Source organism: Protopterus annectens, chromosome 10.part0 (assembly GCF_019279795.1).
Source record: "Protopterus annectens isolate FY-2018-M chromosome 10.part0, PAN1.0, whole genome shotgun sequence".
In the NCBI taxonomy this organism is placed as follows: Eukaryota; Metazoa; Chordata; order Ceratodontiformes; family Protopteridae; genus Protopterus; species Protopterus annectens.
This window is the reverse complement of record NC_056744.1, coordinates 1,790,272,960-1,790,300,800: the sequence shown is the minus strand read 5'-3', so window position 1 is coordinate 1,790,300,800 and position 27,841 is coordinate 1,790,272,960. Positions and strand designations below refer to the sequence as shown.

Sequence of the window (27,841 nt, the reverse complement as noted above, 5' to 3'; positions counted from 1 at the left end):
AGAATGGTTCTAGCAATGCCAGTCATAGACCTGGAAAAGAATCCAGTTTGCAATGCTTTGTAAAAGTATGTATAAGGATCCAGGAGCTTCTGGAGAATGGTTCTAGCAATGCCAGTCCTAGACCTGGAAAAGAATCCAGTTTGCAATGCTTTGTAAAAGTATGCACATAGAACCAAGTTACTGCCTCTAGAATACTTCGAGTCCACCCCTTTGCAATATGCTATTTAGATGCCAATGATCTAGTAGAATGTGCCTGGATACTGACTGGAATTGATTTACCATTGTGGGTAAAAAAAAAAGGTAATAGCAGAGGACAAACACCTATAAATAGTCTGTTTTGACATGGGTTGTCCCATCATAAGAAATAATGAGCTAATCAGCTTTTCTAAAGGACTTAGTTCTATCAAGATAGTATCTGAGCTGCCTATGTATGTCCATAGTATGTAGAATACTTTCTCCCTGACTCTGGGGATCTGGATAGAAAGCACAGTTGCATAAAGTCTTGCCACAATAGCAGATGTCCTCTTCACTGTTGCAGTATTCCTTACATAAGGGATCTCCTGCGGAGGACAGCCCAACATCCAGCCAGTATACCAAAGCCTTTAGAGTTTACAAGTGTCATACATCACACGTATGCTCCCCATGCAAGGTGTAGTGCATAAAGGTAACATACGGATGCACTCAGAACTGAAAAGCCACAGGCGGAAAAGAATATCCCTAGGGACTAGGAGGAACATGTGCATCCAGAAGGAGGAAAACAAAAGAATCCACCTCCAAGAGGGCAAGAAGAATAGGGCAGAGCAGAAGGGGGGTAGGAGGGAGGGAGTGAATACTGCAACAGTGAAGAGAAGGACATCTACTGTTATGGTCAGACTTTACACAATTGTACTATGTCCTTCCATATCACTGTTGCAGTATTCCTTACATAAGGGAGAATACAAGTGCTCAAGAGGAAAGCTGGGAGAAGGATGGCATTGAAGAGCCCTCAATAAACCCATGCAGGATAACCCTGGCAAAGCCAGCTCTTGCTCTGAAAATAACATCCAACTTGTAATGTTTACTGAGAATAAGGACAAAAGTCCAAGTATGGAATTGGTATCCAGTTCTTTGAAAAATGCACCAGAAGAAGCAACAGCTCTGGTAGAATGAGCCTTTACAGAAAGACATTTACCATAAAAAGAATAACAAAAGGAAATGGTCTTAGAAATCCAGGAAGGGAAGGTTTGTTTAGAAACTGCCAAACCCAAAGATCTGAGATGAAAGGGAAAGAAAATTGCTCAGATTTTTCATCAGCCTTAGTCTTATCCAAATAAATATCTGAGCTGTCCATGCAAATCCAAGCTATGAAGAACCTTCTCACTAGCAGACTGTGGAGAAGGAAAAAAGGAAGACAAAATTAATATACTGATTAGGAGACAGCTCATTAACCACCTTGGGCATAAAAGAAGAATTAGTAAGAAGAGACACCCTGTCCCTTTGAAAAACTAAAAAGGAGAAACAGCCATGACAGCCTGAACTTCAAATACTCTCTCAGCTGAAGAAGGGTTAAAAGAAGAACAGTCTTCCAAGTACAGTGTTGCAAGGAAGCTGAAGCAGCAGGCTCAAAAGGAGCCAGAGTCAATTTTTCAAGAACAAAACTGAGGTTCTAGGAAGGTGGGGAAGGCTTCTTGGGAGGCCTGATATGAAGGACACCTTTAAGAAATTACTTGACCTCAAACCTAGAGGCCAGAGGAGGAGTTAAAGGCAGACAAGCAGAGACTGCTGACAGGTGAGCTTTAACTGAAGAATATGCCAGCCCAGCATGGAACAGATAATACAAACAAGACAGGAGACTGCACTGAAAAGGGATCCTAGTTTTGAGAGAGGCACTAGACAGAAAATCACTTCCATTTGGACAAATATAATTTCCTGATAGTGGGCTTCCTGGCCTCCTGCAGGACCCAAAGTACATCCTCAGAAAAGAGGTGCATAAAAGGGATCAAAACCATTTCACCCACAGTGTCAGTTGAAGAGTGAACAAGTGAGGATGGATAACAGATCCCTTGACTTGCGTGAGAAGGTCCACCTGGTGAGGTAACATGGTGATTGCCCCTGGCCAAGTGAAAAAGAAGGGGGAACCAATGCTGGCTTGGAAAAAAGGGAGTCACCAGCAAGATTTTAGGGGAGTCTTGCCTCATTTTGTGCAGTACCCTTGGAAGAAGAGGAAGGGGAGGGAAGGTGTACAGAAACATCCCCTTCCTAGGAAAAGACAAGGTGTCCATCTTCCAAGCCAAAGGACTTGAAACTCTGGAGCAGAGGAGAGGAATTCTGTTCAGAGGGAAAGCCCAATGATGGAGAATGTCCAGAAACACATGTATGTGACAAATCCATTCTTGAACCTGTGTGCTGGACCTGGTCAAACAGTCTGCAACTGTCGGCTCTGAAGGAATGTAGACAGCCTAAGGAGTCATTTGATACTGGACAGCTAGATCACAGACCTGAAAAGTGAGCCTAACAGAAGTTAGGACCATGTACCTTCTTGCTTATTACGACATAGGCAGTCATACACTTATATAAATAAAGACAAACAATATTGACAATTTTAGTTGTGAACATTACACATCAAATATTTTGACATAATTGTAGCTGCAAACATTATGCATCACTTATAATCTATTCAGTCATTGTCAAACATTATACAGCTCATTCAAATCCTGCCTTCTTTTAAATCTCATTCCTCCTCTGCATGTATTTTTCCCACATTTCCCATTTTTTTCTATGTGATTTGCTCCTACCCTTCTCTAAAGATCCCAATTCTGGTTATTTAATCTCCGTTACTATATTCACTACTTCTGGTAAAGTTGGTTTAGACTTTGATTTCCATTTTCTAGTAACTGCTTTCTCGGCAGCCACCATAATTACACCTGACAAGGCTTTACTATGTCTAGGCAATTCCGGTTCTGCATCATCGCTCAAAAAATCATTTCCTTAGTTACACCAATTTGCTCACCAAGTATCTCTGACAGAGCAGTCTGCAGAGAATCCTTAATGCCTGCCAACTCATTACATTCCCAGAAAGTATGTTCCCAATTACCTCCTACTTCCCCATCACACCTCCAACATTTGCTGTCTACCTGAGGAAAAATTCTTTGGAGTCTACTTGGGGTATAAAAATCCCTATGTAAATACTTTCAAGCAAAGATCCTAAATATTCTAGACTTTGTTACATATTTGGGAGACATCCATATATCCCCCATTATTTCTTTGTGAATTGCTTGTCCAATCTCTCTTCCCAATCCTTTCTAACCTCCTCTGTTTGATTCTTATAGTTATTGTGTGATATTTTATATGTTCTACTAATTATTCTTTTTAACTGCAGCTTCTGTTCTAGATTCTACTAAAAACTCTACCAGTGCTGGTCTTTCACTTCAGACCACCCATTTCTTTCTCTTTGTCTATACTCTGATATCAATCCTTGATAGGGAATGCAATCTCTATCCTGAAGTCCAAATAAATTCTTGGCCTCTCCCCATTCTATTACCTTTCCCTCTCTAATTATTTGCTCCCAATACCTTGGTCCTTTTACCAGTTTTCTCCAATAAATTCCAGCCCCCTTGCCTATTGTCTGCATGCTGTTGCTTTCTTGGGTTATAGAAGAGTTCAGTAGCTAATTAATATATGGAGCAGGCTGTTCTGATGGTTGTTTGGACATGAAGATGCTCTAGTGCATAATGCTGCTTTACCAGCTTTGATGCGAGTCTCATTTGGATGAAGACTGAGACACCTCCACAGTTTTTCCTCTCCTGTTCAGTAACTGGTCTAAACATGTGGAAGGCTTTACGGCCCTGAACAGTCAGAGTGCTCTCCATCATTTAAATCAGGTCACTATGCAGACATCTACATCCTTCAGGGACAGAAGGGCTTGTATGCAGTAAAGTTTCTTGTTTAGGCACCTAGCATTAATCAGTAAAATCTTCATATTTATCTTTGTTTGTTTTGCTATGTTGATAGGGTTATCAGGTTGGCATTACTAAAATGGCATTATGTGGGTAGACAATGTCTTTGCCAATAATTAAAACCCTATAACAGACAGATGCAGGCCATCCCTAGTGAAACAGTGTGGTCTGTCATATGCCCCCAGGCTTATAAATATTGTACCCCCTTTGAATGACACCAAAAAACAAGGCAATTAATTCTGCTCATATTGCAGCATCAGCCAGGAGAAGGTAGGATGCTGCTCAATGCTAGGCTCATACCTGCTTTGGACACAGTCCCAGAGCTCCGTCATGTCTCTCTTCATTGCAGCATCATCCAGAAGAAGGTGGGATGCTGCTCAATGCTAGGCTCATACCTGCCTTGGACACATAGTCCCAGAGCTCCATCGTGTCTCTTCATTGCGGCATCATCCAGGATAAGGTAGAATGCTGCTCAATGCTAGGCTCATACCTGCCTTGGACACAGTCCCAGAGCTCCGTCATGTCTCTCCTCATTGCAGCATCATCCATGCAGAAGGTAGGATGCTCCTCAATGCTAGGCTCATACCTGCCTTGGACACATAGTCCCAGAGCTCCATCATGTCTCTCTTCATATAATCCGGGGAGGAACTGCTCAACTCATTGCCACCTACATGCACTATGACAGTCTCGTACTAGTACTTGTTTCTCAAGGACTTAAGTGCATGTGTGACTTGATGGATCCTGGCACCAGACAAGTAACTAACCATCACTCTTTCCCTGCTCAGCCTGGTAAGAGGTACATCTGTGCATCTTACAATGGAGTCACCTATAACAGGAATGTTTGCCTGGTTTAATGCCTGCCCTATATGTTCAGCATCCATGACTTTTAGACTCCTTGTGCTATGTGAGGAGGTAGGCTTAACTTGCTGAGTGTGCTTTGTGCCTCTCATGCATTTTGAAGGGGTTTGGGTTTAGGCAAGTTAATCTTGAGAACCTCAGTATATGACACATTATGTGCACTGGGGAGGCCTAGCTGAGGTGTGGTGTGCTGCTATTTTGGTGTCTGAGTTTACTGTGCGTGTGCATGTGAGACAGAGATTTTTGCCTCCAAAGACATTATGTATGTACATCGCTCACACGCTGTGTTGTGCTGTTTGAGTAATGGCATCCTGTCAGTTTCACTGTTGTCCCAACATTTGAGTCACTTACAGATCTAGCTGCCATAAGGCAAATTCTCAATGGATACCCGAGATCCACCTGTAGAGTGATATGGGGTGTACCTGAGATCCACCTATAGAGTGATATGGGGTGTACCTGAGATTCACCTGTAGAGTGATATGGGGTGTAGTGAGCTGGGGTGGTGAGGAACAAATGAGCAGCAGAGCAGGGAAACAGGACTTATGGTCAGCAAGGACTACAGTAAGTAAAAATACATTAGAGGCACCACTGCATACCTGTTCTTGGGAGTCAGATCCAAGGATCAGTCATCATCTCTCTTCATTTGCAACAACCAAGGAATGGGTCTTAATAGACTTAATAAATCAGTTTCTTTGCTTCCTTCCAGGTCGTTGGCCACTTACTAGGAAGGACTGAAATGTTCCATGCAACCCCTCACTGACCAAGAACTCATGACACTTGCAGGAGTGAGGCCATAAGCTATAAAGGAAGATGGTTGCACTATAAAAGAAGATGGTTGCTCCTTTCTGTTGCCACTGTACAATCTGTGGATGTGGAGGTTCTTCTGGACATGGTTAGAGACAGTGAGCATGATGTGGAAGTTCTTCTGGATATGGTCAGAAACAGTGAGCATGATGTGGAGGTTCTTCTGGACATGGCTAGAGACAGTGAGCATGATGTGGAGGTTCTTCTGGACATGGTTAGAGACAGTGAGCATTTATTATCTGTCATTGTGCTTGCGATTCATCAAACATCTTAATGCCTGACAGGGGAGACTGACACTAAACCTTGGTCATTTGCTCTTTAGAACTTGACCTGAAGTACAGTGCCTGAGAAGGTCAGGGACTTTTAATGGCCTTTGCAGGGTGGAGAACATTTTTAGTCTTGCATAAGTCGCAGACATCCTAATACTTTACCATAGTTGGGCTTCAACTTGTGTAACTGCCTCTTGTGAGTTAGGCCTTAGATAAATTGTGCTATGTTCCTGATAAGAATAAGCCATTGGAAAGGACTGTATGCACAGTCTGTACAGTGGGTTGTAACAGGGTCTGTTCTACAACTACATTTACCTGCTTTATGGTAATCTGGAATAGTTTTCCTAATACCACAAGATGATGCATAAAAGATTTTTTAATGCTTCCATGAAAACTCCCCTCAGGAAGTTATTGAAGATCTCCAGGGAGAAAAAAAGGTTCTGACGAAGTCATAATGCCTTCCCAAAGAAGGAGTAACCTATGGTGATAGTGCCCAGATAGCAGGTTAAACACCAGGTCTTTTTTTTCATTGCTAGCATTGAGGGGTACTAGAAAGGGGAGTGGCACTGGGCACCAAATGAGACAGCTATGGCTCTGATCTACTACATTTGTGATGAGCTATGTCAAGTGCTGTTGTAAGTGTGAGCAATTCAGCCTGGCCACCCACCAATGCTGGAAGGAGAAACTCCTTGCCTCCTTTTACCAGGAAGACGGTGGTGATTTAAAGTATCTCCTTTGGATCAGCAGGATTTTTCCATGTAAACATACCTTGAGCTGCAATACACCCCAAACCAGATAAAAAAGACATTTTCCTAGTCCTTACTAGTAAGTCCACCCAAACATTGTCCTAAACAAGCCAAACTGCAAACAGTTATAGTCACCCCCTATACCAAGTCATTCCTGTTGAAATGATGGACCAGCACTTCCCCACAACTTCTGTTGCCAGCCTAATTGAAAGCATATCCTGAAGACTACCACACTGACAATACACCCCAAAGAATTGTCTCAGTTGTTCAGGATTTGTGAACTTATGCGGAGATTGACCTAACTTTTGACCAACATGTGTCCACTGTTGTTGTTGTTCTTGTATATTGCACAGCTTATAAACAAAGGGATTGTATCTATGTCTAGGGATGCCACTGTCTCCTTTTATTCAGCCTTCTCTAGGCCAGTTATTGAATATAATACCCCCTTTGGCAAGTACCTATCCAGATACATGCAACAACTGGAACGCCCACATAGATACCTTACTGAAAGGATACAAGGCCTAAATAATATGTCCTACATGGACCAACTCAAAGCACTGTCACTATATTTGATATCACACAGACTGCTAAGAGGTGACCTGTTTCTGGCATAAAAGGCATCCTCAGACCCATTACTGATGGATTTACTGCACATCAACAAGTTAAATGGCATCAGAAATAGTCTAGGGATCTAAACCTCTTCTGTAACATCAGAGCAGTTTGGAGGGACAGGTATAACTCAAAGAGGACAGCACTGCTGTGGAACAGACTACTCGCCCACATACAACAAAGTTCAGCCCTGTCCATATTAAAGGACAGTTTGGATCTATGGATGGAAAACAGAACATTTACCCCAGGAACCGATCCCTGTACTACTACTAATGGACAGAGGCAGCTCCTAAATGCTCTATCCCATGCACGAGTCCCATAAATTATTTATGGTATGATCCCAGCTATTTTCATTAGTGGTACTACACAGTTATAGACAATGGGATGGTAAGGCCAATCTCTAACCAAATGGGATAGGTTAATTCCAGCACAAAACGGAAAACTGGCTAGGCTTAAAATGACCCATAAGGGCAGACAGCCTAGTACTTACCATGAACCTATGAGACAGTGTAAGAATAGTTTCATGATGACTGATGGTCCCATTCCTTGGTTGTCACAAATGAGGGGTGATGACAACCATTCCTTGGATCTCACTCCCAAGAACAGGTATGCAGTGGTGCCTCTACGTACTCTATTTACTTTAGTCTACAGCGACCATCAGCTCTATTTCCCTGCTCTGCTGCTCATTTGTTCTTCACCACTCCCACTCACTGTACCCCATATCACTCTACAGGTGGCTCTCAGGTACACCCCATATCACTCTACAGGTGGCTCTCAGGTACAGCCCATATCACTCTACAGGTGAATCTCGGTTACACCCCATATCATTCTACAGTTAGATCTCAGGTACACTCCATATCACTCTTCAGATGGATCTCCGGTACACCCCATATCACTCCACAGATGGATCTCTGGTACATCCCATATCACTCTACAGGTGGATCTCAGGTACACCCCATATCACTCTATAGGTGGATCTCAGGTACACCTCATATCTCTCTACAGGTGGATCTCAGGTACACCCCACATCACTCTACAGGTGGATATCAGGTATCCACTGAAAATTTGCCTTATGGCAGCTGGATCTGTAAATGACTGAAACAGCAGTGAAATGGACAGGATGCCATCCATCACTGAATCAGCCAAAGAGGGTGGTAAGAATTTTCCTCAGGACTTTGAGAGCTCCATATGGTCTATTTGCAAAACTAGCATCCTGAGAATGTGCACAATTCTGTACATGTCCCATATGTAAACAGCAATGCATCACACCACTGCACAATGGGTTAGCACATCACTGGTCCTGGGTGATGCATCTGTCATGACAGCAAACCTCCACCTAGTTCTAAGACTGCAGCAGTGCAAGATGCCACCCCTCCACCAGAATGGGTAAAACTAGCACCTCACTCCCACCCCTTCCTGCAGGCTCCTAACTGAAGCCGAGTCATCTGGGCTGTGGCCAGGGTTTTATACCTTTGCACCACTGTCCTCAATCCTGCATAAATCTTAAAACCAGAGGTCACTCAGCATGCTTAGACCTTGAAGTACTAGGCCTCACTTGCCCCTATCTATGATACTTTAATAAGCCCAGTGCAGCTAGCCCCCCCCCCAGAAATGTGGGTAGTGGCAATAACTTTTAGTGAGCTCAGGTTCACTTGGATGGCCTCTGCTTCTTAAGCATCAAACTGTTAAGTAAGAAAGTATGAAATGCTAAAAGATCTGAAACACATGTATGTGTGTGCGTGTGTATGTGTGTGTGTATATATATATATATATATATATATATATATATATATATATATATATATATGGGTTCCTATCACATCATCGAACTGTGTAATCACCGACACTCACCTCTTCGACACCAATCCATCGACGTCCATATCATCGACAATTCCGGTAAGCGATCTTCCCCCTCACAGGACCCATGGTAGCGCTTTCAAGGTGAATTCTACGGAATCACGTAAACCCTGATCGGTGTAACACAGGAAGAAGCGCTACCATGGGTCCTGTGAGGGGGAAGATCGCTTACCGGAATTGTCGATGATATGGACGTCGATAGATTGGTGTCGAAGAGGTGAGTGTCGGTGATTACACAGTTCAATGATGTGATAGGAACCCATATATATATATATATATATATATATATATATATATATATATATATATATATATATACTGTGTATGCATTACGATGCAACTTGGGCTGAGCGTGTAATTGGTCATTATTTGATAAGTGTTCTGCCCCGGTAAACACATTTAAATAAATAAAAATAAAAAAAATTAATAAATAGGAATCTCCTATCCCTAGTGCAAGAGCATCATATGTGACCCAAACGCGGTTCCCCATGCTTTGTATATAAGCAAACCTCTCCAGTTTAAAATCCGTTCCATAGTCTCCCACTGTTGACAGCTGCTTGGAAAGCTACCAGTTTGTGAACAGGGCAGTACTTAGTACAGGCCATCTAACAGTATTTTACCAAACACTCTCACTTTGACCTTTAAATGACTCTCCCCTTCTCCTTCCCATCTACTAAGATCTGGTATAATGTATAGGCACTTCCCTGTCATCTCTGTTTCTGGCCTGGTGGATATGAGCATCCTGAGGCAGTGTAGCAACTGCCTCATGTTCACTGACAACCACTTCATTTTAGAACAGACAAAAACAGTTTGCGAGAAATGTAGATACACAATGTCATCAGAGGCAAAGCTCTCACATATACACATGAAAAATGCAAACCAGGCTGTTAGCGTTACATCCAAAACACTCACTACCAACACTAAGGAACAAACACATAGACCGACATATGCGAAGGTACTCACTTAAAATCTACCCAAATCTCCAATACCTCCTAAAAGCATCTCTCAGTGGCCCTGTGCACAATCAGAAAAGACAGTGCCTCACAAAACTTTGAAAATCATAGTAGCCTCGTTTCCAAGCCCACACAGCCAAACATTCTAGTTATTTGGGATTCCATTGTACGAAATACTGATGTCCACCTTACCAGGCTAATCAAAGAGAAGATTACAGTGAGCTGTCTTCCTGGATCCAAGATCCACCAGATCACGCATGCATTTAGGTCTTTAAACTACAAGTATCAGTATGACATAGTCATAGTCCATGTGGGCGTAAATGACCTAAGACATACCTTGCTGGACTATATGAAGAGAGACATGTGTCCCAGGGCAGGTACGAATCTAGCCTCGAGTAGCATCCTACCTTCACCTATGATAATGCTGCAGTACCAGCAAAAAATTATTGAATTCAACAACTGTCTTAGTTTCTAGTATAACAACAAGGGGATCCAATATCTGTCAGCCTGGGGAGACATGATCAACAAACCATGATGCTTTGCCACAGATGGTTTGCACTTGTCACCACTTGGCTTCTGGATACTGCAAAAACTTTATCTATTCCAAAATCAACGACTACCTAAAGGTACTGTTGCTCAGTGCTAAGAGTTTAAATTAAAAAAAAACTGCACTCCCTGGAAGCACTCCTCACCCTGGAGAATGCCGACATATGTCCAGTCACAGAAACATGGTTCAGAACCATAGAAAGCACACTGGCTATCAAAGGCTACAATGCCTTTCATACATTTGATCCCTCTCAGCTCAGGAAAAAAGAAAGGGAGGAGGTTCATATAGGACAAGTACACTGTTAGACAGGTTCAACAACATGACTAACTTGAGCTACTCCATGCCCAGCTAACCACAGGTTTATCATATCCTTGCTAGCTACAGATCCCCTAACATGAGTCTGGAAAACCACACCTCCTACCTAAACCTGCTGGAATCTCTTAAACTCAGCCTAATACTATACTTATGGGCGACTTCAACTACCCCTCCATAGACTGGGAGACTTATATGACCCATAATTCACTTACTCGGAGGTTTTTGGACTTCATCAAAACAAACACCCTGGAGCAACTAGTTAGCTCCCCAACTAGAGGTACAAATATCCTTAGACTTGGTACTCATGAACTTGGGGGAAGGGGTGCTCCCTCCCATGCATTAACTACTCCCTGGTAAGATCTGATCACAAAATGATCTCATTTAGTATTAAAACTAACCTAGAACCCCCATCAAACTCCAAACCTGTTAAGAACTTTGGTAAAATCAATTATCTCAAACTAAGTGACAGCTTATTAAATTTCCAAGTCCCTCCAAACCTGGATGATACTGAGGTCCACACTGAGCTGTACATAAAAGCACTGTACAACCACATTCATAGCTGCATAGAGAAGGCAGTACCTGTCTGAGTCAAACCTATGATAACTGGCAAAAATAAACTACCCTGGTGGGCCCCTAGCATAAATAGACTATTCAACAAAAGGAAAAAAATCCACTCCAAAGCCAAGAAGGAACAGACAAATCAATTCAAAAAGACAATCACCAGTCTAAACAAACAAATTAGAGAGCTGGTCAAATCTGCCAAAACAAACTAAGCAACAGAGATAGTCTCCAAGTTGAAAGATAAACATAATGCTTTTTTCAATTATGTTTGTAACCTCAGGGGAAACACTCAGCAATGTGTTGAGTTTATCATGAATGGCAACACTAACACCCAGCCTAAAACTATAGCAAACCTGCTGACCAACAAGTCAAGTTCAAACTTCTCCCCCCCACATCACCTTCTACCACACCCAGAGAAATACCTACAACCATCTTCCTACCAGTCATTACGAGGGAACAGGTCCTTACTGCGCTCGCTAAAGACAAAAGCACAGCCTCCCTGAGTCCTGGCAACATTCTAGGATGCTTTTTAAATAAGAAAACCTCTTTAACCACAGCCTCTAAATGGGCTTTGTCCCGGAGAAATGCAGAACTGTAACAGTCATCCCTCTGCACAAGGGAGGCCCATCCACTGACCCAAGGAACTACAGATCCATAAGCTTGACCAGTCTTATCTGCAAAATCATGGAGAGAATTATCATGGATCTTATAAATAACATAGGAATCCTCCAAAATTTGGCTTTGTCAATAGGAGGTCTTGCCTGCTCAATCTGGTGGACTTCTTCGAGAAAGTCACCAGGGCTATGGATGAGGATAAAAGGGTACACACCACCTATCTAGACCTGGCCAATGCTTTTGACAATCTCCCACTTGAGTATCATAGATAAACTTAGTGAGTAAGGCATAAACTAAATCATCAGATGGATAGCCAAAGGGCTCAATGACAGGACACGTGTTGTCCAGATAGGTGAATCCACTTCTGATAAGGAACTTGTTAATAGCAGTGTCCCACAGGGCTCAGTGTTGGGACCCCTCCTGTTTGGTATATACTTCTCTGAAGTGAAGGCCAATGTTTGGGGCCTCTGGCTCACCAACACTGCTGACGACTGTAAGATAGGAGCAATCGCTGACTCCCAAAATGATGCTGACATCCTAGAAACACGCCTGAAAATGACAACCGACTGGTGCCAAAACCATGGTCCGAGACTAAATGCTAAAAAATGCATAATCATACCTGTCAGTAAATCAGAAATTCCTGCAAATTATAATGTTGATAGCACAGCCATAAAACTGACCCAGTGGTGAGGGACCTAGGAACACAGATACACAGTAACCTAAACTTTGATCACCAGGTAGCTACAGTAGTGAGGAAATCCATCTGTGGATTACAAGTAATGGCTTGGCATTAAGATCAAAGGAAGTCATAGTGCCACTGTACCCAGCCCTCATCAGGCCCATAATCGAGTGCAGCGCTTCCTTCTGGATGCACCTAACCAGGCACTGACATCAACTGGAGCAGCCCCAGAGGTTTCGTACTAAAAATACAAAGCATAAGACACATATATATATTCTATGCAGAACGACTAAAGGCCCTATCCCATTACTTCATCACATATCATTTACTGAGAAGGGACTTATGCCTGACCTACAAGGCATTCTCCGATCCAGCCCTGATGAAAATGTTACATATTCACAAGAAAAATTATACAAGGGTAACAAGTTCCATGTACCTGAACCTTATTTCTGACTCTAACAGAATTTACTGGAGAGAGAGATTTGTATCCCAAAGGCTGCTTTGTCTATGGAACATACTTCCCATCTTCATAAAACAAAGCGCATCCCTCACTATCCTGATACTACCCCCCCATGCCATATCTTGGAATTAAAATATAATACTGTCATATCCTAGGTATTATTGGCTAGGCTTGTAAAGGCTCTTGTGTCATCAGCTTAGTAATCACCTATGAACAGAAGTCAGCATGCCCTCTCTCATCTGTAAAGGGGCTAATGATTTTATAACAGTCAAAAGATAATACATTCTAGTTCAAAGTGCATTTGAATATGTCCTCTTGTCTAAGGACATTGAGTTAGTCATTTTGGCTAGGCAAATATGAATCCTTTTCCTATGGGAAAAGGATATGATTGAAAATTCTGACAAAAAATGGATTTACAGGCATATTCATACATTAATAAAAGAGTGGAAAATACAAATGTCAATTTAACTTTGTTCTCTTGAAATGAAATATTTACTTAGCTAGAACCACAAAGGAAACATCAGGAAACTTCTGTTATGCTGTATTTAACACAGTAAAGTTACTGAAATAATTTAGTTAGACCAGATGAATTAAAGGTCTTTATACTATTTTTTTCTCTTTAATATACACTTTACATTTCAGAGATGAGACGCGGGTGTGCCTTCAAGGGACTTCATTTGGGGTACTCATTACCTCTGTGAAGGAGCTGCTAACACCAATGAGATGGATGCTATTGTGAAGGGCTTTGCTAGGCTGCATGTACTGGCAAGAGGGAGTCAAGATGTCATTTCCCAGTATAAACAGAAAGCCTTAGAGAAGCTTTTATGCCAGCAACGTATCTTTTTAAAATTTTGTTAAGTGTTTAGGTGAGAAAGTAGGGCAGTGATTAGCATAACTGCCTCAAAGCACTTAGTACTATACCTTTGCTTCCAGCCAGGACACATTATGAAGTTTACATGTCTACCCTGTGGCTTTATTGGTTTTTGCCTGCATGTCCAGCTTCTTCCAACATCCTAAACAAATGCCAGTATGTTAACAGAAGTATATCTGGCTTGTTTAGCATGACTCTATTCCCTATACTGGTGCCCTGCCTCCCTAGCTCTTATCCCAGTACTGGTGCCCTGCCTCCCCAGCTCTTATCCCCATACTGGCCCCTGCCTCCCCAGCTCTTATCCCCATACTGATCCCTGCCTCCCCAGCTCTTATATCTGTACTGGTTCCCTGCCTCCCCAACTTTTATCCTCGTACTGGTGCCCTGCCTCCCCAGCTCTTATCTCCATACTGGTGCTCTGCCTCCTCAGCTCTTATCCCCGTACTGGTGCCCTGCCTCCCCAGCTCTTATCCTCGTACTGGTGCCCTGCCTCCCCAGCTCTTATCACCGTACTGGTGCCCTGCCTTCCCAGCTATTATCCCCGTGCTAGTGCCCTGCCTCCCCAGCTCTTCATTTGAAGAGTACGAAAACAGCTCCATGTACTGGTGCCAAGAAGCCAGAAAAACATCCCTCTTCTTCCATCCCCTGCTTCCCAGCTCTTTAATGGAAGACCTAGTCTGCAATCTGTTTGCTGGTGTTCCTGAAATGCAGGAGCCAACCAGCCATACCTTTCAACCTCTTAGTGCAAGAAATCTAGAGAAAGGCTAAAATAGGGAAATATTTTAAATATTGCTCTTATAAACTTAGAAAGTTACTACAATAACTTTCCGAAGGATATGGAGTCTGAAACTCAATCTTCATTATTTAGTGACTTCAGTCCTCAGGATTTGTCAAAAAACTATATTTTATGAAGAACAGAATAAAAACATGAGGCAAAGATCTGGGCATTCTACAAAAATCTGGACAGTTGAGGGGTACCCCCACCCCCCAGCTGAGGGGCAATTAAAAAAAGTCAGTGATTGGCACCTGGGGCTCCTGAAATCCATAAGCTAATCAGCTGAAACAAAAAAGAAAGAAAGAAATAAGGAAAGAAATCCTTTTCATGTCAAACGCATGGCACACTACAGCACTCAGATTTATTATTAAAAAAAAGAACTTTTTTTTCTGTCATGTAACCTTTGCAAAATGCTTGCGAAAAATGTACCAAGTGGTCGCTACAGTTTAGCCCACACATGGAGAGCTATTGTGCTTAGCTTTGACCACAAGTGCAATACAGGTTTTTAAAACCCAGTATGTACTAAAAAGTGGCCAGGATCAGCCGAACACACCCCTAACACTTTGCACCTGGGGCAGTTCACCTTGCCCTAGCCATACTGCAGTGCAGTGTCAATGCTCCAAACAACCCTTAGGAGGTTGTGTGTCTAAGTGCATGCATTTATGTCCTATGACAGATCATCAGCCTCCCGTCTAGTAGTGGTTTCCTGACTTATGCCCACTGCTTAGATGAACAGGTTATGATAAGTCGAAAAAGACGCTGTAAATGGGCAGGCATATGCTATATTTTCAAGCATGTACAGATGTCCTCATATGGTTTCATAGCCTGCAGTCACTACATCCTGATCTTGATATTGCAGGAGCTCTGCCACAAGGCCCTACACCTACAAGCTTATTGAGAATTTTGTCATTGTTTCATAGCCTGCTGTTACTACATCTGACTTCAATATGGCAGGAGCTCTTCCACAAGGCCCTAGACCTACAAGCTTGTTGAGAAATTTGTCATTGTTTCATTGCCTGTGGTCACTACATCTGACCTCAATATGGCAGAAGCTCTGCCACAAGGCCCTAGACCTAAAAGCTTGTTGAGAATTTTGACATTGTTTCATAGTCTGCTATTACGACATCTAACTTCAATATGGCAGGAGCTCTGCCACAAGGCCCTAGACCTACAAGCTTGTTGAGAATTTTGTCATTGTTTCATGTAAGTGTATTCATCATGAAGAACCTAGCTGTGTACTAACTTTAATCAGTTAAATAAATGCCTGCTCTGTGACTGAATGTCCTTGTGTAATAGTCCATGCACTCTAAGGACCTCTTACTAAGCTGGCCATTGTCCAGTTTTGCTTTACCAGTAAACTATACTGCATATGCCACTTATTTAGTCTCAGGAAATGACAGGCAACCTGTTTTACTTGCACTGCTTTGTGAACTGCTTTTTTTCTTATTAAAAATATTGTTCTCCCTTATAAATTGACCTGAGGGTGGGATGGTCACAGTATTGCTAAATATCTCCTTAGTGTTGTCTCCTCTTACACTCAGTCACTGTCTTCCTTCATACAGCAGGTATGTGTCATATGTTATGACACTTTTATTTGTTCTAAGACTGTGTAAAATAGTATTTTGGTAGTGTGTTATATCTGTAACACTTTCATTCAGATCATATACGCTGAACGTGTTTCCCTTTAACACATACATATGCAATGTGAGTTGGTGTTCTAGTACACACACACACACACACATATATATATATATATATATATATATATATATATATATATATACACACACACACATATATATATATATATATATATATATATATACACACACACACATATATATATATATATATATATATATATATATATATACACACAGACATATATATACAGATATAAATATAGATATAGATATTACACAGTTTTGATGTATTAAGAAAAAAATACTACTAGATGATGTGAATGTCAATTGGTTGGACATAAACCAACTCCCCTACAGCTAGCATGAACTTATATGGTTTCACACAACTACAAACCACAAAAGTGAGATGGAAGCGAACGTCCAAAATGACCAAAACCAAAATCCAAAGGTTCACTGGAGTACCAAATGAGGGCCCGTGTCCGAAATAAAACTAAACAAATTTATTACCACAAATCAAACAGGACAATGTGTTGAAGCACAAAACACATAAAACACTACCAGTTTAAAATACGTTTTCGTACACCTTTATTAGATGCAAACACCCCATAATGATTAGACTTATATGTGTGGCTATTAGAACTTGAACCAATCATTCTTAAAGCCTTTAACCAATAAAATTCATAGTTAAAAAAAAACATTAAAATTTATTAAGATTCTTTTTACATACAAATAAAAACTTTAAAAATATTTAATTTAGGTTTAATTTACATACACTGTATGCTATTTCATAGCAAAACATTAAAAACAATAAATGGTAAATGTTTGGAAACATTATTGTTTTTAATGTACAGTGTATGTAAATTAAACATAAATTAAATATTTTTAAAGTTTATTTGTATGTAAAAAGAATCTTAATGAATTTTAATGTTTTTTTAAACCATGAATTGTATTGGTTAATGGCTTTAAGAATGATTGGTTCAAGTTCTAATAGCCACACTTATAAGTATTCAGTCTAATCATTATGGGGTATTCGTATCTGATGAAGGTATACGAAAACGTATTTTAAACTGGTAGCGTTTGTGTTTTGTGTTTCAACACGTTTTCCTGTTTGATTTATGGTAATAAACTCATTTAGTTTTATTTGTACTCTGGGCCTTCATTTGGTACTCCAGCGAACCTTTGGATTTTGGCTTCACACAACTAATTAATGGCCCCACACATTACAGCATGACATCAAATTCTCTAATGGAGTGGATCCTTGTGTCAGACCCCAGGTACAATGTCAGACTTCCTTAGTGATTATCTCCCAACCTATATGACTAGACATCTCACACATCCAGTTAAACAGCATGTTTATAAAACAACACGTAACCTTTCCAAGTTTAACCCAGAAATGCTCAATACCACACCATCATCTATTAACTAGAACTTCATCAAAATCCTCCCTTTAGACGATGCTGTAATTGAATTCAATATGACTTTCCTAAATAATCTTGTACCTCCTAGTAGGAACAAACTAAAAACAAATAATGCAATTTGGCTATCCAAAAACAGTAGCAATCTGGCTATCCAAAAACAGTAGCATGCTTATCCAGGATAGAGAAAAAGTATGGAAAGAATGGCAAAAATATAAAATATCTCAATATCTTGAAAATGTCAGAATGTTTCACAATCAGACTAAAAAGCAAATAAATTACAAAAAAACTATACTATAATAACTTTCAGGATAATACTAAATATTGGAAATCCATTTTTTCTTACATCCCAGCCAAAAATTCAACCCAAACTCCTTCTCCTGATAACTCACCATGTGAAACTGCAATATAGTTCAACTCTTATTTTAAGGATAATATAGCATCTCTAACCAAGGAGTCCTCAACATCTAATCCCTTCCCTGCCCAACAGCCACATATCATCACATCCACTTTCATCTTCAAACCTGTGCCGACATCTTCTCTGGAAAAAGTCACACATTACCCTTTTGTACAAAGGAGAAAATCCAACAGACATCAATAACTTCAGACCTATAACAGTCTTATCTTCCCTCACCAAAATATTTCACAAAAATATATATTCAAAAACCATTGCTAAAGTGTCTCCTGCAGGAGAAACTCCTATCCCCCACATAACATGACTTCCATCCTTCCCATAGTATTAACACCAAACTTCTAACATATATAGATAAATTCAATAAAGTTAGAGATAATGGCAGATTAGTCACTCCCTCATTTCTAGGCATGCCTAAAGCATTCAGCACAGTTTGTCACAGCAAACTTCTACTTCAGATGTCCTCACTAGGTGTATCTCAGCCTACCCTTCTGTGGTTCAAAATCTACCTGTCTAATAGATATCAGTCAGTAAAAAGGCAAACCATGCTCTATCCTTACCTCCCAGTCACCACCAAAGTACAACAAGGCTTAATCCTTGGTCCCCTCCTCTAACATTTTCACCAACACCCTCTATACATCCACACAACAGATCACCCTAATACAATACACAGATGATTCCACTCTCATCTGCACATCTGAAAACATAGTGCATCTCCAAAAAATTACACAGGAAGCTTTGACAGCCACTGAACATGGCTTTATAACTCACAACTCATGCTTAACCCAAAAGACCAAACAACTACTCTTTTCCCCAAATCCCTCTCTCAAGAAAAACTAAATTTTAAGTCCTCTCTCTTGATAGTTCAACAATTGAAGTCACTTCTCATAGAAAACTGTGAGGGGTGATAGTGGATGATAGTCTAACATTTGACCTGCATATACAACATTGCATAAGAAAAACTCATCAAAAACGTGGGATGCTTTACAGAGTCAAAAACATTGTCAACTACGCAACTAAAACTAAAACTACACTTGCCATTACTTATCTCCTTCCCACACTTTTTGTATGGTGCTCCCATCCTTACTAACCTACAGGCCTCACAAAAATTAAAATCTGAACAATGCTATAACAACGTTACTAAATGTGTAGCACATAGCCCTTTTGGAACCCTCCACTCTGTAGCACTAAACAGCATATATTGGTTAGAACTGCCACACAAACTAACACACAGCTTCTCACCACCTATAAAATTATCCAGAATCCATCTGTCTGTCCAGTACTAAAATACATTCTACACAACTTTGTTCTTAATTGATCAATGTGATCCAGTGACCAAAAACTCCTGTCTGTCTACAGACCTAGCAAATTTGCTGGGCACTGTCTGTACTTGTACAAGGTTGCTAAGGTCTGGAACTCCTTACCTGTATCCATCAGGTCAATACCCTCCCTCCCATCTTCAAAACTACTCTGAAAGACTTCCTTCAAGATTGCAACCACAGTGCACCCTGCTGGAAGAAAGCAGAAATGTGTATAAACTCTATGGCTATGTAATGTATGATTCATAGTAGAAACTGGAATATACAGAGTTAACATGCAAAACTCTAAGAAAATAAGTTGATAAGTAAAGAGTTTTACGATGTGTTATAAAGTCAGTTTATCTCAAGCTAAGAGACAGGATGTCTAGGCTAGGAGATTTTTCTGTCTTAAGACAGAGATAATTACTAGGTTTCACATGTTTTTGTATTGCTCTGTGACTTCCTAGCAGCTGTACATCTGAGAGAGAAGTATTTTTGACAGACATGTTACTTCTGTTGGCATCTGTTTAGCCTGGGGACTAAATGCAAGTGTTAAATAGTGATGTCATCTAGTTAACCCAGCAGTAATGTGCATTATTAATGTAAGAACTATCTCAGAGAGAAAGTGAGTGCATTTTGTATTTTGTTCTGAATCTGACAACTCACCAGCACTTGACTTGCTCTGTAAGACTTAGATCTTAGTATTTCACTTACAGATAGATAGGAATACAGCAAGATTAGTGTAGATGTTTTCTATATTTATGTGAGACTGTCCTACTATGTTAATTTAAAGTATTTCCTGTGAATTGCGAACTCTCTAATGACACTGTGCTGAGTTAATGAGTATTGTCTTGTGCTTTTATTATTTATTGTTAAATATGTTTAAAACTTTTGACTGTGGCTGGTTTTGTGTAGAGATATACAAGCTCTTAGAGTACTTGCATGTATTTGGTGATACTGTAAAGCCACTCCTAAATAGCCTTAGCCTTAGTCACACTTACCATTTGGATAATAGTAACATTGCACAGTAGAATTGGACACCCTTTAGTAAGGGCCTTTATAGGAGCTGATAGTAGTGGTTGGTGGCAGTTGGTACTACCTTATAGTCTGGGCAGAAGGGGGCATAGCTAGTGAACCTGTGCCAGCCTTCACCAGGTGTGTCTGTGTGTTTGTAAATAAATCGAATCTTAAAGTGTGTGTGTGTGTGTGTGTGTGTGTGTGTGTGTGTGTGTGTGTGTGTGTGTGTGTGTGTGTGTGTGTGTGTGTGTGTGTGTCAGCTAGTTGGGCAGAGACACGAAGGACTGGTTGGACATAAAAGGTGCTGGAGGTTTTGGCTTGACCACTCAGCTAAGATCTGGACCCTGTAGCTCTGCCAGTGGGGAGTCTTATTGGGGATCTGAAGAGAAAGGGAGAAACCAGCCCCAGACTGACTGTGATCTCTGTGTGCTCTTAAGGGAAATTGCACTTTACTGTGTGTGTGTGTACTTGTTATCCTCCCAATGTGCACATCCCTTACTGGTGCTAGTGGTGAGGATTGAGGCTCCTTATTTACTGGGCAAGTGCATAGGCACCACAGTACCATCCTTTTTAGGTATTTATTTATTTAATTGTTGACATTTGATTACCGGCAAAGTCCAACGAAGTAGAAGCCCATTTTCAGTGGAGGGCCAGAGAGAAACGCTTCAAATTATTATAAAACATTTTAAGAACAGTAATTATACAATCTTCAAAAATAAAACAAAATATTTGCAGTTTAAATAATTATAACAAATTAGACATATGAAAACACTAGCTAAGAAATGATACAAGGAATATGACATTTATATGTAGAGACATTTTAGACAGTTTGTAGATAAATTAAAAGTAAATTAGCCTAATACAAACAGGAATTGCAATATGAAGTGAGGGAAAAAAACAAGCTTATGGTATATTTAGAGAGAAAGTCAGGGAAGAGAATTAGACAGCAGTGAGGAAGTAAGTGAAAAAGAGAGAGCGAGAGAGTAAGGAGGTATAAGGAATGAAAAGGTACTTTTTCACAATTAGGGATATACAGTAGTTTACCCTGGTTTTGAGAAAGAGCAGAGACAGATTTTAGCTAGGCTGGCACAGGTTCATTAGCTATGCCCCCATCTGCTCAGACTATAAGGTAGTACCGACTGCCACCAACCACTGCTATTAGCTACTATAAAGGCCCTTTTCAAAGGGTGTCTAATTCTACTGTGCAATGTTACTATTATCCAAATGATAAGTGTGACTAAGGCTAAGGCTATTTAGGAGTGGCTTGTACAGTATCACCAAATACATGTAAGAGCTTATATATCTCCACACAAAACCAGCCACAGTTAAAAGATTTAAATATATTTAATAATAAATAATAAAAGTACAAGACAATACTCTAACTCAGCACAGTGACATTATAGAGTTCACAATTGACAGGAAATACTTTAAAATAACATAGTAGGATAGTCTCAGATAAATACTGAAAACATCTACATTATATTGCTATATTCCTATCTATCTCTAAGAGAAATACTAAGATCTAAGTCGTACTTACAAAGCAAGGCAAGTGCTGGTGAGTTGTTGTCAGATTCAGAACAAAATACAAAATGCACTCACTTTCTCTCTGAGACAGTTCTTACATTAATAATGCACATTACTACTGGGTTAACTAGATGACATCACCATTTGACACTTGCATCTAGTCCCCAGGGTAAACAGATACCAACAGAATTTAACATGTCTCTGTCAAAAATACTTATCTCTCAGATGTACAGCTATTAAGAAGTTACAGAGCAATACAAAAACACTTTACATGTGAAACCTAGTAATTATCTCTGTCTTAAGACAATAGAAAAATCTCCTAGCCTAGACATCCCGTCTCTTAGCTTGAGATAAACTGACTTTATAACACATCGTAAAACACATCGTAAAACTCTTTACTTATCAACTTATTTTCTTAGACTTTTGCAAGTTAACTTTGTATATCCCAATTTCTACTATGAATCATACACTACATAGGCATAGAGTTTATACACATTTCTGCTTTCTTCCATCAGGGTGCACTGTGGTTACACAGTTTTCTTAACATTTGCAAAACAACCCTGTGATTCATATTAATATTTACAATGACATAATTATTTACAAAATTCTATCTAGATGGGCTGGCAGCCTTCACATGCATATTAATTGTTAATTAAAAATTAAGTACATCAAGGCTAAATGGAAACTAATACATATATGCTAATATTTCCTAATTTATATATAAACTGTAGAGGCATTTTCTTTGTTTAGTGTTTCTGGTTAATTATCTTCATTAAAATTCTCCTGCTTTTCTTCCCCACACTGCACAAATTACAAAGAAATACCTGTACGAGCTTGACCATGACTTCATATTCCTCAAAGGCTTCAAGAATACTATTCAGCATCTCCTCTGCTACATCAACTGCAAATGGAACACACATAATTTGGCAGACGTGTAATACCATGGAGTAGGTGTTGTCACCAATGGCTCGGTCTTTCTGCGTTGGTTGGGAACTGTGGACAGAAGCAGACAGTTATTACAAAACTGAAAAAATGCACCATGTTACAAAATCATAGTAAGTACTTTTACAGGGAATAGCAATAACAATTATTTTTTTAGACTGTAGCAAAACTTATGTTTTCATTGACTATCTTCGAAATTCAGAGATAACATTATCCCATGGTCATTTGGTTTAATAATGCAATTTGCATTCCTGCTTTTCTTCCCTTCCCCTCTGGCACACTACAGTCTGTCTACAATGGCAGTGCAAATGTGAGGGGTTAGGAGTCTCCCCAGGAAACAAACAGAAATGACTCACAGATAAGCACTGTACCTGCACTGTTATTTCAAGGATTTAAAATGTTGGAGATCTTGAAGAAGTCAATATTAAGTGAAAAATGCAAATGGCTTCTGGTACATATTGTCTCCTGAAATATGTCTTACATACAATTCAACCTGCAGTATATGTTCTTAAAATAAAATTGTTTCTGAGAAGTAATGTAAGAGAAAGATTGCACCTGTGTGTAATTCAATGCAGCATAGGTCTTTTAACTCTTGCAGGTAAGTGCTGTTCAAATCGGTGTTATATCTAAAGGCCTAGTGGAGGACAATACTTTATAGAACCCACACTGCGGGACAAGGAATCCTGCAATACACACTTGGAGAGCAGAGTACCTTCAACTTACAAGTGGATACTCACTCGGAAAAAAATCTGGGAAGATTTTGGGTTCTACAGAAAGAGGCAGTGCACAACTTTCCTCCGATTATCCAACTTTCTAGATTCTTATCAGTGGGTAGCTTACTGGGATATTTCATGAATTTTTACAAGAAATTACATTTTGTACAGCTTGTCAAATGAGGACTGAACCCTCTCCATTTTCAGCCTTCAATCAGCAAGACTGCATTCTACCTGTGGGTGAAGAGACCTATTGCTTAGGGACCCAAATAAATAAAGGAAGACCTAGCAGCCCCTGGCTAGATCCAAATGTCCGGGGTATAATTATGTGATTAGGACGTCTTCATGAAGTACCTGCTCCAGTGGTGTACAGAGATAAAGCCCCAACTACGGTACAGCTGATCAGGGTTCAATTAGCGGCTCAGATGGCTGACAGAGCGTCAGGGAAGGATGGGTTTGGGTGGGATGGCGCTCATTGATGATGCTCGCTAAGGGGAGGTGGGGTCCAAAAGGAAGGATGGCATGGGTGGGATGGCGCTCACTGATTATGCTTGCTACGGGAAGGTGTAGTCCAAAGAGAGGGGAGTTGCCCTTGAACACAATCAGTGAGCATGCAGGGGTGGGGGGTGGGGAGCAAAATGAAAGTGGATAAGGCATACAAAATAAAATAAAAAAAAAAAAAACACCAGGTGGAAGCACAGATTGCAGAGCCTCCAGGACACCCCTAACATCCATGACCAACTCTAGCAGTAATGGAGTAAGTCCGAGGGTAGGGGATGGCTGGTAGATCCAGCATGGACATGTGGTACTGGAGGACCGGGATGGTAAGATGAGGTCCAAGGGGACCAAAAAATGTAAAAATGATTAGGCCTTCATGGAAAGGTCAGTCATTAAATACTACTCATATTCATGTGAGCATTACTGTACAAATAAAAAAATGTACGGTTAGGGAGAAACGTGTCACACCCAGGATTTAGTCCTTTATCAGCAATAAGGAGGATAGCACTGTCTTTCATAAAAGAGGTCTGTCAAAAAAAACAAAGCAGATTACACAGCATTACACAGCATAAAGTAAATCTGATTTGGGGGATGAAAAATATTAACCAAATGACTAAAATGGCAGCTAAACAAGGCATTGTGGGCAGTGATGCTCAATAGTTAACATTATGCATAAATACAAATGATGCACATTTGCCACTTGTAACTGCTATACCCTTAACATCTAACAGTTGGCAGTGTTTTATTAAGCTGTTTTGTCTTCACTGAGGTAAGCCAGCAAGTATTTCTCTGTCATTCAGAATTAAATCTTCCTCCCCATATAAAAAAACTGTACAACAAGACTTTACTGGTTTAAGTTAACATGCTTGCTATCCAGAGAGAAATGTCAAAGCAGTAACCATAAGCAAAACATTCATTAGTACAAAATTTCAGCTCAGATTTATATGTCCAATATTTTAGTCATAAGATAGAAGCACCCACCTTGTACTGAAACATGCACACCACACACACACACACACACACACACACACACACACACACACACACACACACACACACACATTTTCAGCAGCTTTATACATTTACAAAATGTTGCTAACATTGTAGTTCTGCAGAGTACAATAATGTTACTCTATCACTTGGGAAGTTCAATTCCTACAAGTACAGTTGCGTGAGGGCTCACTTGACGGAGGAAGGATGAACATCCCTATTGAAGCATCCATCTTCCTATGACTCAAAGCAGGCACTTCAGCAACTGACAATGGACTGGAATGCAAAACTGAATGCACACGGGATGAATGTGAGTACAGACAAAACAGTGATCTTGGCAGCAAATGGGAGAAATCAATGGTGCTGCATGCAAAAAATGTGTGGCAGAAAATACCAAAGAAGTAGAAAAGTAAGGTGTACAAAACAGTGGTGCGATCAGTGCCGCCTTATAGCCCAGAAACCTGGGCAGTAAAGATAGAACATTTGAGGTAGTTTGAAGGGATGGACATAAAGCGAATGGAAAGGTAATTGGATGATCATTGTGAGACAGCTGAAGAAAAGGCAGAAACCAAAGTGGCCCCAATTACAGAGAAAGGCAAAGAGAACAGATTATGGTGGTTCAGTCACACATGCAAAAAAGCAGAAGACAATTTAGTGAAATTTATTTAGGAGGGACAGGAAGAGGGCAAGAGAAGACAAGGACATTCAGCTAGGAGGTGGATGGATTGTGTGATAGAAGACCTAAGACAGACAGGCATGACTGTCAAGGTGGGGTAAGAGAACAGCTCTAAATATAGTGAAGGGCAGTAGTTATAAAAAGGGGAATGATGATGATGACGATAAAGTCATGGAGATTTTTTTAAAGTAATAAAAGTATTAAGACATTTTCAGTTTGATAAACTGTGTAATCTCCGTGCATAGTGAAATTGTGATTTTGGTGCTAATTGTTCATACAACCATCTTATAATTATATATTCATACAGTACCAATAAATTAGCCTTGTGTCAAACAGTCAATGCTTGGAATCAATTGTCAATAACTTGCTATTTTTAAACATGTAAGTCCAAAATCACAATCGACTATTATACCTAGACTTAATTTCATATTTGATTTAGCATTGCTCATTAAACAAAAAAGTATAAAACACAAATGAACAATTTACAGCATAATTTGAAATCAGAAATTAATTAATGAGGATTTCCAAGATGGCGTAACACTGAGTAACAGCTTAATTATAGCTCCCCCAGTGTGAAAACAGAAACTCAGAAAAGAAAGCCAGTGAATTTGACTTTTGGGGAAAATTTCAGTAACTGATTCATAAGTGCACTGCCTGGGTGCCAGCAAAAATGAAATTTAGAGAACATGAAAGAAAATCAACCACAAAAAAAATGAGGAGAAAAAAACGTCTGTGAAGAATCCTGCAGTTGCTCAGCAAAAAGCAGCTGAAGCTCCAGATTTGGTGCAAGAAATGAATTCCAGTAATTTAGAGGGAAAAAATAAGTCAAATGTGCTTAGAGCTGATTAAACTAAACGATGAAGGAGTGTAAAAAAACTCAGACAGCAAAAGGCTGGAAAAATTTAACAAATTTTAAACAGATATTCAGATGAGCTGATAAAACTGCAAAAATAAGAGGATGAAAAGAAGAAAAGGCCGGCTGAGTATGAGGCTGCTCAAGAACAGATGCTTAAAAAATGGTAGAATTAAAAGACAGAGCATGTAGGGAAAACCTGAGATTTTCTGCTGTACAAGAGAAACTGGAAAAAACAGACTATATTAATTTTATGAAAGAAGAAATAAGCAACTGGACTGGCATTCCACGGCAGAAGGTATTAATTGAAAGGGCACATCATGTGTATGATCCAAACCTAGCCATGAGAAAGCAGCCAAGACCTGTATTAGTAAATATGCAATCATACTAGCAGAAAGAGTTGTTTCTGATAAAACAGTGTCAGAAGGACAAAGTACTAAAAGTTGGAGACAGATTGTTTGTAGAATGTGACTGCTCACTGCAGACCACTCAGATGAAGGGTTAATTTATTCCAGCAATCAGGAAGTGTTGAGAGGCAGGTGTGAGATTCAAGCTGCTGTACCCGGGGTCTATATATTACAAAATCGAAATGGCAAAACATTGACCGCCATTTGGTCGACCCCCAAAATACTGAAGTACAAGTTACATGAACGGCCAGATCACAAAGTTTTTTCCTAGGGAAAAAAATCAGTAGGCCAACCACACACGACACACCACGTCAAACACTGCAAGGTGGGGGGCTTTGCCCCCACATCCCCCAATGTGGGGAGCTGTTCCCCCACACCCCTCCTAACTAGATATACTAACTCCATGATCACACTACAGTGGGGAAAAGAGCAAATTCATGGTGATGGCCTAAGTTTTTCCCTAGGAAAAAAATCGATGATCTGTCCGTTCGCGTAAAGTGTACTTCGTTATTTTGGGGTCGATGAAATGGCAGTCGATGTTTTGCTGCGTGGATTCCGTGATATAGACTTGCTGTACCAAGCTATCGTCAGAATATTTT

At 40.2% G+C, this 27,841-nt stretch overlaps 1 protein-coding gene across 1 annotated transcript in view; it reads right to left on the bottom strand.

The window, feature by feature from the left end:
* The window catches only part of STK36 (serine/threonine kinase 36), a 786,440-nt gene that overhangs the window by 96,490 nt on the left and 662,109 nt on the right, over positions 1-27,841 (bottom strand). Inside the window, exon 25 of the mRNA XM_044086614.1 lies at positions 22,988-23,156. Within this exon, the coding sequence (XP_043942549.1) occupies positions 22,988-23,156 (169 nt within the window). The remainder of the gene's footprint in view (positions 1-22,987; positions 23,157-27,841) is intronic.